This window comes from Barbus barbus, assembly GCF_936440315.1.
Source record: "Barbus barbus genome assembly, chromosome: 3".
NCBI classification, from domain to species: domain Eukaryota; kingdom Metazoa; phylum Chordata; class Actinopteri; order Cypriniformes; family Cyprinidae; genus Barbus; species Barbus barbus.
The window spans coordinates 31,463,700-31,475,839 of NC_136731.1; the positions used below are offsets into that span (position 1 = coordinate 31,463,700).

Sequence of the window (12,140 nt, forward strand, 5' to 3'; positions counted from 1 at the left end):
CTGAGTCTGCGGTGAGTTGCGCCATCTAGCCTTGTTTTAATATATGACAGTGGACGTGCTTCACCAGAGCCCCTCCGCAAGTGGAGACTCCAAAATCAACTAAACGCGTCGGGATCCTTTCTGTTCTGTTTTCTGTTTGAAGGAAAGTCAGTGGAAGAGATGTGTCCAGTTGATTTATTTTACCGAGCCGTCAGATCGAAAATCTCTTTTACCAGAGAGACAGACTAGATTAAATAATAACATACACAACGTGATGACCCCCCCCCGCCATTAACTATAAAAGTATCAGGTGTTTTTTGTTTTTTCCCCTAATTTAAAATGATTCAAGCTATTTTCTGGTCTTTTTAAAATTACTAAAATGTATTAACAAGATTACTAAACTTGAAGGACACAGTTCAAATGGCAGATGGTTACAAACTGCATGTTTCAAGCTCATTAAATCAAAAGAGTTTACCAAAGGTACACTACAGTTCAAAACGTTGGGGTCTGTGTGAATTAAAAAAAGAGAAAAGCAAGGATTAAGGTAACTGGCAGTAAAGACTTTCACATTGTTTTAAAATGTGTCTATTTCAGATAAATGCTGTTCTATTGAGCTTTCTGTTCATCAAAGAATCGTGGAAAAAAGTATCATGATTTCTATAATAATATAAAAAAGTGTTTTCAACATTGATTTTTTTTTTTTTTACTAACAATTTTGCGACATGTGTGCTTCATTTTACGACACTTGTATTGGATCAGCAAACTATGGTTACACTATTCGCCATCTCTTTCTTCATTAGAGAATCTCTGGCTTTACACATCCGGGTCAATAGGGGTCGTGTGAGGATTGCTCAAGAGAAACATGTTGTTACGTGTAAGTATTAAAATACCTTTTGTAAATTAAACATTAATTCTAAATAGAAATATGTCTCTGTATGTGGAACAACTCAGCAGTGCAGCAGCGATGGCAGTTATGATAAACACGCTATTGTACAACTATTCTTTTGCTAGCAGGAGTGCTTTATGCTAAATTGAGGTATCTTTAAGTTTTGCTCGTTTTCACAAAACTTAGGTTTTTAACTGGCACTTGAAGTAATGATTTGTGCTCTGTTTGATGTCAAGCTCGCCACTGAAATGTCCATTGACCTTGGATACATAATGCTGAGTGTGTTTTCGACCACTGCTCATCATCCTCATGACTGTTGTTTTTATAGAGGGTCTTACAAAGCGGTGTTTCTGCTCTCAGAGTCAGTTCGTCCATTCATCAGAGTGCGCCATGGAGAAGTCCACTCATACCAATAGTTGTGGAGCAGACGGTAAGAGCACGTTTCTCACTGCGGTCAGACCAGCCTCCACTTTAGACAGTTTCTCTGTCAATGAATGAATTAATGAATAAAAATAATAAGTTTAAAATGGTCTGCTATAAATAAACAAATAGACCAATTAATATGAAAAAACAGTCCGATGAGAAATAACAAAATTAAAAACTTCCCTTTAACCATTTTTTATCTGTAACTACACATCGATATAAAAATAAAAACCCCTGTCTCCACAAAAAACCCTGTTTCCACACACCACTTTTAATTTAGATTAATAATCCACTGCCCCAGGGTGTCTCTCAACCAGTTTCAAGAGGATCTGGTGTTGCATTACAAAATAAAAGCCCTCCAAAAACTCATACATGACCAGTTTTGTCTTTGATTTGAGATGGCTCTAAAAAGGAAACTCCCTGTTTCCACAGACCAGTTTCAATTCAGATTAATAGTTCACCACCCCAGGGTGAACTCCAACCGTTTTAACTGATGTCATTTCAAAATAAACGTCCTCTAAAATAAATATGCTGTTTTGTCTATTGGTTCAGGTTGCAACAGAAATTAAACTCCCTGTTTCCACAGACCACTTTCATATCAGATGTATTGTACACGTAATCCCTTCAAAAACTCAGAAAAATGCATTTTTGTCTGACAATTCAGATTAAAAAGTAAACTCCCTGTTTCCACTCAACATGTGCCAGTATTCGCTAATGCAATATATAACGAGAATGGACATTCACAATATTGTTATCGTGGGCACTTAAAAATACTGTGAAAATGATTTCTTACAAATTATTAATATTTTTGGATTGAATTCATTTGATACTTTTTTTTATTATGTTATCAAGTTTGATTGTGGCAGTTAGCTGTATTTGTTAGTTATATATTTTTTTTACCTAATCAAAATAACCCAACTGTAGTTTGTTTGAGATGAATTGGAATGCACAATGAAAAAACATGCTTTTTGAAATTAGTTCAAAAAGCATGTTTTTTCATTTAAAGACAAAACATATATGAGTTTTTGGAGAGCTTTTATTTTGTAATGCAACATCAGATCGTCTTGAAACTGGTTGAGTGACACCCTGGGGTAGTGGACTATTAATCTGAATTGAAACTGGTCTGTGGAAACAGGGAGTTTCCTTTTTAGAACCATCCAAAATCACAGGCAGAACAGGTAGCATAAACGGGGAGTTTTTTTGTGGAGACAGGGGATTTTATTTTCATAACTATGTGTATTTACAGATAAAAAATGGTTAAATGCAAGTTGTAAAAGACTTTTATTTTATTTCTCATCAGACTGTTTTTTCATATTAATTGATCTATTTATTTATATCAGACCGTTTTAAACTTATTATTTTTATTTATTAATTTATTCATTAATTCATTGACAGATAAACTGTCTGAATGAATGCCAGAGATCAGTTTTCCTTTGATCTGAGTTTTGCATATAGCATATGCGCGCACTAAATAACGTGGCGGCTAGAATGACCGTGTTTTTCAAAGTGGAGGCTGGCCTGACCGCAGTGTTTTCTTGAGGGTTTACTTTAAACCAGGGGTGTCAAACTCAGGTCCTGGAGGGCCGCAGCCCTGCAGAGTTTAGTTCCAACACACTAACCATGTAGTTTTCAAATAAGCCTTAATGACTTGATTATCTGGATCAGTTCCATCTGAACTCTGCAGGGCTGTGGCCCTCTAGGAACTGAGTTTGACAGCCCTGCTTTAAACTGATCATCTAGTATCAAGAGGTTACTTTCAGAGCCTATTGTGAATTCAATAGTTCAATAGTGCAGCTTCTTAGTGTTGCAGGAACTTGACAGCTACTTACAGTCTTTTCTGTTTCAGGGCCGAGGAGAGCGTGCATATGACATCTACTCAAGGCTGCTTAGAGAGAGAATAATTTGTCTTATGGGTCCAGTAAGTTCAAATGCAAGGAAAGACTCAAAATGGTCTAAAATGATTTTCAGAAAGCCCTTTTCAGGTGTTTCCTTTGTTTTTCTGTCCCTCTCTTTATCTAGATCGATGACTCTGTAGCTTCTCTGGTTATCGCTCAGCTGCTCTTTCTCCAGTCTGAGAGCAACAACAAGCCTATTCACATGTACATCAACAGTCCTGGTGAGAAACATTACTGCACTGACATAAAAAAAGATTGTGGCAGATTTGATCTGATCATTATGTTTATTCAGCTGGCAGTCTTTGGTCTTAATCTGTCCTGTTTTAAATTGTCTGCTGCTCATCCGAGATTTGCTTGATACCTGTATGGCAATCCACTTTCACTTTCTTACAGTATTGCAAATGTTTACTTATGCACTACTGTATGCTGAACACAAAACAGCACTTGCTCTGCAAATGCTTCATTCACAACTTTACCAATGTCATAATTTTGTTCGTCAAGCACCAAAAAAAGAAGCCGCCTAAAATAGGTTTAAAATAGGCTGATTTTTATAAAGTAAATGTATGAATAAATGTTATATTGTTAGCACTATAGAAAAATCATGTTAAAAATGCATCTGAGGAATATTTATTTGTACAACATGCATATTTGCAATGTTTTGACCCCACAATGAAAACTACAGAGCTTTGATTGTAAAATTATACGTATAAATACCAGGATATATTACTGGGAGAAATAGTGATATTTATATGCATTTTATATAATTAGTTTGCTATACTGTTATAAAGATCTCACAGATTTACATTACAACCTTTCATCTCACTGGCCATATAAAGATCAGTAACTACACCAAATTGCATATTTTTGCTCAACTTGGACCTCTGAATTAAATTGTGGTGTTTTTTTCCCCTCTTCGAGTGTGAGCTCCATATTTTTGTTGTATTATAAGAAACAAAGGCCTGTTGTATCAAATAGGATACTCAACAAAAAAATACATAAACTTTTTACATTTTTGTCTAAAGGTTCAATAAACTGTTCCTTTTCAAAAATTGTAAATGATCATAATTCAATTCTTACGTCAGGCTTTACATGTTTAAACAGTTTTGGTATACAGAAGTAAAAAAAACAAAAGTGAATCAATACATTTTTTGGTTTTGATATTCCATACAGAAATGTTTGAAGCCAGCAGTCTACATTTTTTGTCTCTGTCTTGTAGGTGGTGTGATTACAGCTGGACTTGCCATCTATGACACTATGCAGTACATCTTAAATCCCATCTCAACCTGGTGTGTGGGTCAGGCCGCCAGTATGGGCAGTCTGCTTCTGGCCGCAGGAACCGCAGGCATGAGGCATTCTCTGCCCAATGCCCGAATCATGGTGCACCAGCCCTCCGGAGGAGCAAGGGTAAGAATGGGGGACAAAAGAAGAGAAAAAGAGGGAGCAGTTGTCACAAATTTAACACCAATATTTGTCATTTCAGGGGCAAGCAACAGATATTGCCATCCAGGCTGAGGAGATTCTCAAACTTAAAAGACAGATCAACAACATCTATAGCAAACACACAGGCCAGCCTTTGGAGACTTTAGGTCATTTTTCTGTTAGAAATCTCTCATTAATATTATAACACATTTTTAAAAATATTTTTAATTAACTTCATATTTCGTGACTTCCTGACATTAAGTTTCTGTATTCTGTTGTCCTCGCTTAGAGAGCGTGATGGAGAGAGACCGGTACATGAGCCCAATGGAAGCGCAGGATTTCGGGATCATCGACAAGGTCCTGGTTCATCCACCACAGGCTGGGCAGGATGAGCCAGAACTTATTCAAAAAGAGCCCACCAGTCCTGCAAGCGCATCCACCTCCCCACAACCTCAAGCCTTTGAGCCAGGCCAGTCCGGCAGCAACCCTCCCTCCTCATACAAGCCTGAGCCCTGAAAGAGACTCCCAGCAGGAGCGAGTGAACTACTGCGTCACTGGTTCAGTGTCTGTTTTGGCAGATGTTTGAGGGGACAGTCACCAGCTCACACGTCATATCTGAACCTTGTGACCTTCCTTTTGTACCTTTTATTGAGTATCACTAAGCCTAGTCCTGAAGACTACTGGAATTTGGACTTTACAGATGCAAGTGTAAAGAGACTCAGTCCTTATATTTCTTTAGCAAGAATTAGGTTCATTGTAAACAAGCAAACTAGATTGGAACACACTTGCACATGGTTTGAAGTCTGTATTATTTTGATGAAGTGTGTTAGTTGTATGTCACACAATTTACTTTTGAATTGTAAATGTGCCCCTCGTTTAATATAATTCATGTCAGAATGATTTAAAGCAAGACATTTTATAGATAAATATTCAAATAAATCACTGGCTAAATAAGGATGGTTTTCCTGTCTTTTTAAGGTCACCATGATTTTGCCAAGTAAGATATGTTCTTGGATTAACATTTTTTTGTTGTTCCTGGATCCACATTATTGTCCCTTCCCCTACCCATAATTTATGCCTAAAATCAGTGGGAAATGTTAGCTGAATAACAAGGCTGTAGAAGCACCTAACTCTGGTTGTAAGGCTAAAACTGACATTTCCTGTAAACTTGTCCCCCAATTCTGATTGGTTGCTTGGAATGTTGTTACAGGATAGTTTACCTCTTTGTAACTTTCATGAAATCTTAATAGTTTACTAAAGTTAAAAACTTTTGGGTCTGTGTTTTTAAAAAGAAATATGTACATTTATTCTGCGAGTATGCATTAAATTGATCAGAAGTGACAGTAAAGACTTTCATGTTGTTTCAAAATCTAATTCAAATAAATGCTGTTCTTCGGAGCTTTCAATTCAACAAAGAATCATGAAAAAAAAAAATGTACCATGAGATCTACAATAATAAAACGGCACAAGTGTTAACATTGATAATGTTTCTTGAGCAGCATATCATCATATTAGAATGCTTTCTGAAGAATTATGTGACACTGAAGACTGCAGTAATGGAATAAATAACATTTAACATTCAAATAGAAAACTCAAACAAAATGGTAAGAATCTTACTATTTCACTGCATTTTGACCAAATTAATCCAGACTCTGCGAGCATAGGATACTTCTTAAAAAAAAATTACAAACTACTGTATACCAAAATAATTTACGCAACATCGTGTCAGTTTCTGTGTTTTTTTTAGCTGTTAAATATAAAAAGAAAAAATGCATTTACAATAATATAAATAAATACCCATTATGCTTTCTGCAGGCAAACATGACTTTATTTTTGTACTCAACTTTGAAGATGAAAATGACACAAGTATACAACTCAAACTAGAAATTCTACTTGATATTTTCACTAAATAGAAAACCCTAAAATATTATGAGCTACTGTATATAACAAAACATGTAACAGTAAAGATGCTACATTACCTTACTAAGTAAAATAATGCTTTTCACTTTAGTGTTTGAGAAGTATGGATTATCCGTTTTATGAAAGATTGGATTTTTTATTCAGATGCAAATAAGTACATAAAAGGTTGAGTAGTGTATTTGAACAATGGTAGTTAAAATAAGTTCATTCTTTGCTAGTAAATGGCCTCTTTGCTCTCAAAACAGAAGCATCCAAAAGCAACTTCTCAATGCTGACCTCTGGTGGTGTTTTGAATGATATCAATTGAAAATCCAAACATGAAGTTTGTGTTTCTGAGCAAACTCGCTGTAAAATCTTGGTGAATGCCAAGCCATATTGTTTTTGTTCCTTGAAAAAAATCTAAAAATTGGCCATGTGAGCATCAGACTCAGCGCTCACATAATAGAACATCCTACCCACCCCTTCTTCTTGGCGGTGGTGGCCCAGCGCAGCCAGCTGAGATTGCTTTCATTATAGGGGGGGTAGCGCAGCACATTGACGCGCTCCAGCAGCCAGCTCCTCAGCATGCAGCCACGCTTGTGACTGAACGTCTCAAAGCCCCAGTGACCGTGGTAGTTGCCCATCCCACTGGCACCTGGGCCAAATACAAAGAAAAAAATAAATCAGATTTCACCTTACCTCACCTAAAAAATAAAAGCATTGCAGTTGTTACATTACCAACTCCTCCGAAAGGTAATCCAGAGAGGCTCATGTGAACTATTCCATCATTGGAACAGAAGCCTCCACTGCTGGTCCTCTCAAGAACTGTAGTCACAACCTTAACAAATAGAGATATGCATCGCTTTACTCTTACTTCACACTTTACTCATGTTAAGGACTTTTGTTTTTTCCTTCCTTACCTGAGACTCATCAGAGAAAGCATAGAGTGCCAGAGGCTTTTCCCTCTCGTTGATGAAACTGATTCCTTCATCGAGAGACTTGATGGTTAGAATGGGGAGGATGGGGCCAAAAATCTCCTCCTGCATTAAAGCATCTGACTCCTTGACATCCACGAGCACAGTGGGGGCTGAGATAGTTCATGAAAAAGCAAAAGAGAAAAAGCTCAGAATGCAATACCAGTTTAGCTGCCTACTAATTTTTTATATGAATATATACTGCACATTTTAGGAAATTCAGTAGGTCACGCAGAAACCTAAGCATTCTGAAAATGCATACTGCAGCAATAGTAAGAGTAAGATATTAGTATGATACAATGCACTAAACTACTATATTGTTCAAAAGTGTGGGGTCGGTAAGATTTTTAAAAATGTTTTGAAAAAAAGTCCCTTATCCTTACCAAGGCTGCATTTATTTGATCAAAAATACAGAGATATCGTTTAAAAAGTGATAGTGAGAATACAATATTTAAAATTGTACAATTTAAAACAACTGTTTTCTATCTTAATATATTTTTAAAATGCAATTTAAAGACCTTTTTAGATTTATTTGATCAAAAATACAGTAAAAAACAATTATACTGTTAAATATTATTGCAATTTTATTATAACTGTTTTCTATTGTAATATATTTTAAAATGTAATTTATTCTGGTGATTTGCGAAGCTTAATTTGCAGCAGCCATTACTCCAGTCTTCGGTGTCACATGATCCTTCAGAAATCATTCTTATATGCTTAATTGGTGCTCAAGAAACATTTCTTATTATTATCCATGAAAACTGTTGTGCTGCTTAATATATTTGTGGAAACCATGATACATTTTTTTCAGGATTGTTTGATGAATAGAAAGTTTAAGTTAACAGCATTTATTTGATATAGAAATATTTCGTAACATTATAAATGTCTCTACTGTTTTGATCCATTTAATGTGTCCTTGCTGAACAAATATTTCTTTAAAAAAAATCTTACTGACCCCAAACTTTGAGTATATACTGTATATTGAATATGTAACCTTGTTTACTTACCAATGTACTTGGTCTTTTTGTCACTCTCTCCTCCTATCACTATCTTTCCCTCAGACTTTTTTAGCAGCTCAACCAGTCGGTCCCAGTGCCTGTCTGTCACAATACGGCCCAAGTCTTGGCTTTGTTGGGGCTCAGATCCATAGAAACTCTCCAGAGTCTCTTTTATAAAAGGTAACAGCATGTCTCTCGTCTCAGCAGTGCATAAAACATAGTCTGGAGCCACACAACTCTGCCCGGTATTGAAAAACTTGGCCCACACCAGCCTCTTAGCAGCAGATTTCATGTCTAGCCGGCCGTATATCAAACAGGGGCACTTTCCGCCCAGCTCCAGAGTAACTGGGGTGAGATGCACTGCTGCGGCCTGCAGGATGCAACGAGCCACTGACTGCGAACCTAGAGGAGAGAAGACATGAGATGCTGAAGCAAATATAGGAAGGTGACAACTTTTCTTGAATCTGTCATTGATAACAATGCAAACTCTAACCTGTGTAGAAGATATGATCAAATTTATTCTCCAGCAATGTCTTGGTCTCTTCTGCTCCACCACAAATGACTGCATAACAGTCCTACAAGACAAAAGACACATGGCACAAACAAACCCATTTACAGGAGAAGGATTACAACCTTATCATAAACACTGTAGCACCAGGAGACTAAGTTTGATCACATGGGTCTTTCCCAAGGGTTACCTGGGACAGGTACTTAGGAATGAGTTCAGCAAGAAGCTTTTCGGTTGCTCGACTTATTTCTGATGGCTTCAGAATAGCACAGTTACCTGATAAAAAAAAGAAGACGTGATTCAGTTAAACATATTGCAGATGAGCCTCCTCAGATTTTGGAGCCAATGGATTTCCAAAAGGACAAAAATATTTTTCTTTATATTTGATAATTAAGTTCTATGATGATTGTAGGAACAAAATTAGTAGTTTCCCAAAGTAGGTGAATTTGGCCATTTTGAAGCCCAAATATGTCCTTTAGCCTTTGTAATTTGTGCAGAACCACTAGGTTTTTGGGTAATCGGTCCAAAATTGAACAAAATCAAAAACACAACCAAAGGATTTTAGCGCACAATATGTATTATATATCTATTTAAATATAAGCCTTTGTTAAAATTAAGCATGCTAGAGAATCTGTGTTTTTGCAGATTAAATCGATAGCAACAGTAAAGACATTATTAATGCATGTTCTCAGTTCAGAATTCAGTAGTCCATATAATTGGGTGTGAAGATACTGCAGTAATTATTACAGTGAAACCCTGAAGTAAAGTTTTATCACAACAAATTGTTTTTATTTTATTTGGGGTGGAGTTTTTAATTGCAAAGTCAATTCCTCTGTTTTCCATATATTACATGAGTGCTCCCTTAAAAATAAAAACTAGGTGCATGACACCCCTAACAGAAAAAGATATAGATAGTACCTGCTGCAATTGCACCAATCAAAGGTAACAGAATTAGCTGAAGAGGATAGTTCCATGCTCCAATAATCAAAACAACACCTAATGGCTCCCTGCGTACAAAACAGTCATCCAACTTTGTTGCCTGGAATACAAATGAAATGGGGGAGAGGAAACAAATTAAAGCATTTTTAGGGAGATCAATCTCACATCTGCATTGACCAGACCCTTGAAGGTTTTCTGTTGAATAATATCGTTGGAGCATTTTGTACCTATTATAGCTGCTGCATGTGTTAGTGGTGCAATAATGTTTATATAATTATATATTAGTGTGCATCTCACCAGGTTTGTGCCCACATAAGTGGGCTGCATCCAGGTTTGCAGGTTGCTGATGGTGTAGCAAAGATCATTCACCACAATTTCAATCTCTGACAGCACTGACTCAAACTTGGGCTGCAGGACAGATGAGATTGAAACATCACATGTGTGTTGCTTTTAAAAGTACTTGTGTGTCGACTTGTGCATATTCATACCTTAGCAAGGTCTTCATGCATTGCCTCTATAATCTGGGTTTCATTGTCTTCAAACAGTGACATCATGGCCTCCAGCTGAGTCAACCGGAAGTGGGCAGGAAGGGTCACACCTGAGCGGAAAGCACCCCGCACCCTCTCCAGCACCTGTTTCTGGCCCTCCATAGTGAGAACACCTGTGTTGGACATTGCAGAGGAACTCAAAATATGTGTGTACGCAATATTTAGAGCATGAGCTTTTCAGATAAAACACTCTTTTTAACAGACGTCTCAGAAATCTGTGTTTTTCCACGGAACAATGTATGAGGCCCTGAAAACCAAATCCTCCAGTGATATTTGTATTTATTGTACGTGAAGTGCAATATTTTAAATGTGTTTCCCCCACACACAAATGCAAATCTGCATCATGATTACACAGCAATCACAAACGACTGTTATTAGTTCATCCTGACCAGCGCTGAGAAAAGTAACATGAACCAAACAACACCGTTGATATCCAGCGGTTGTCTGTCGGGAAAATAAATGAACGAATGAAACGACACTGGTGTACTTAGATTTCTAAGCGAAAAACAGAGTGGAGTGTTAAAATAGGACCATTTTAATTTTAGGCCACTTCGCACCTCATAACTTCCAGACCACGAAGCCTCGCCCATTTAATTCTACCCCCATTTCTGCGTTTATCTCCTGATTCTTTGGCTACAAGCTACCTCACATAACAACAGGAGTTTTTTTGTTCTATTAAAATCCCATTTCTTTTTTTTTCTTACGAGCACATCAACACAGGAAGAGAGAGATGCAGAGGTTTTTGGTATCGTACATGTCACTTGACCACTGCTCGTCTCTCAGCTCTGCCTAATAAATTACTCAAAGCTGTTGTAGCTATTTACTTTATGCTTACTGCCAAGCCACAACAATGCAATGTAAAACGGAAACTAGAGAACAAGCTTAAATAAACGACACAACACGCTTATTTATAAAACGTGCATGATAAATCAGAAGCCCTTTACAAGATCACCCAAGTGTGACAAACTTTACATAACGAGAATAATCTTATAAACGTACCTTTCTTATAAAATAACACCAGTTAATGGTACAGCCAACATGTGAAGAGTGAAGACTAGTTCCGGGTTTTCGCGTTTTATTCAGAAAATTCAAGTTTGTCGAGTTTGGTTAGTCATACTGCAGCCCGAAAAACCTGCTGTTTAGTTTATTGCAGCAGAAACAAGGAAAAACTGCAAACGACATATTTATTTATTTATTTATTTATTTATGTGAAGACGAGACATTTAATCTAACACAGTATATTTATGCAATTCTGAATAATATAGACATATTTTCCTATTGAATTTGCACATAATAATGCACTTATCAGGCTCTGAAGCTTCTAGACGAATTTAGTTAAAGCAAGACTAGTGATGAAGATATGAGGCTCAAACACTGTTGCAATAACTGGCTTGTGCATACAGGGTTTCTGCAGGTTTTACGAAGATTTATGAAAAACGTTTTAAAGACCTTTTTAAGACCAAGTAAAGAAAACTGAAGGAATAAATTGAAGGGAACACATGCTATGTCAGCATGTTCTCTAAATGCAAATGTCTAGAGAGCACACAATGAGTTGTATTAGCAACGCTTTAAAGTTATATAATATACTATAAATATATTATATAACTTTAAATATAAAGATATAATAAAAGTTAACAATCTTCTTTACTTAAAAAAAATCAGTGCAAACGTC

At 36.6% G+C, this 12,140-nt stretch overlaps 2 protein-coding genes across 4 annotated transcripts in view; one reads left to right on the forward strand and one right to left on the reverse strand.

Moving 5' to 3' along the window:
* LOC306847959 (ATP-dependent Clp protease proteolytic subunit, mitochondrial-like) overlaps positions 1-6,075 on the forward strand; it is a 14,059-nt gene extending 7,984 nt beyond the window's left edge. The window contains exons 2-8 of the mRNA XM_079382223.1: positions 780-853; positions 1,194-1,295; positions 3,135-3,206; positions 3,308-3,404; positions 4,400-4,587; positions 4,664-4,769; positions 4,892-6,075. Coding sequence (XP_079238349.1) covers positions 842-853; positions 1,194-1,295; positions 3,135-3,206; positions 3,308-3,404; positions 4,400-4,587; positions 4,664-4,769; positions 4,892-5,118 — 804 coding nt within the window. The 5' untranslated portion in view covers positions 780-841 and the 3' untranslated portion in view covers positions 5,119-6,075. The remainder of the gene's footprint in view (positions 1-779; positions 854-1,193; positions 1,296-3,134; positions 3,207-3,307; positions 3,405-4,399; positions 4,588-4,663; positions 4,770-4,891) is intronic.
* aldh3b1 (aldehyde dehydrogenase 3 family, member B1) lies at positions 5,888-11,517 on the reverse strand (the record flags this gene model as incomplete). 3 transcript variants are annotated; one of them, XM_079382183.1, is made up of 10 exons in its annotated part: positions 5,888-7,156; positions 7,240-7,339; positions 7,422-7,588; positions 8,483-8,875; positions 8,967-9,048; positions 9,172-9,257; positions 9,900-10,020; positions 10,218-10,328; positions 10,409-10,581; positions 11,468-11,517. In XM_079382183.1, 9 exons carry the CDS (start codon positions 10,568-10,570, stop codon positions 6,957-6,959), a joined length of 1,422 nt encoding a protein of 473 aa, XP_079238309.1. In that variant the 3' UTR covers positions 5,888-6,956. The 3 variants fall into 3 exon arrangements, with proteins under 3 accessions (XP_079238309.1, XP_079238310.1, XP_079238308.1); XM_079382184.1 differs by lacking the exon at positions 11,468-11,517 and adding an exon at positions 11,026-11,220 and having other exon boundaries at positions 6,412-7,156; XM_079382182.1 differs by lacking the exon at positions 11,468-11,517 and having other exon boundaries at positions 6,412-7,156; positions 10,409-10,594.
* Between the last annotated feature and the right edge of the window lie 623 nt (positions 11,518-12,140).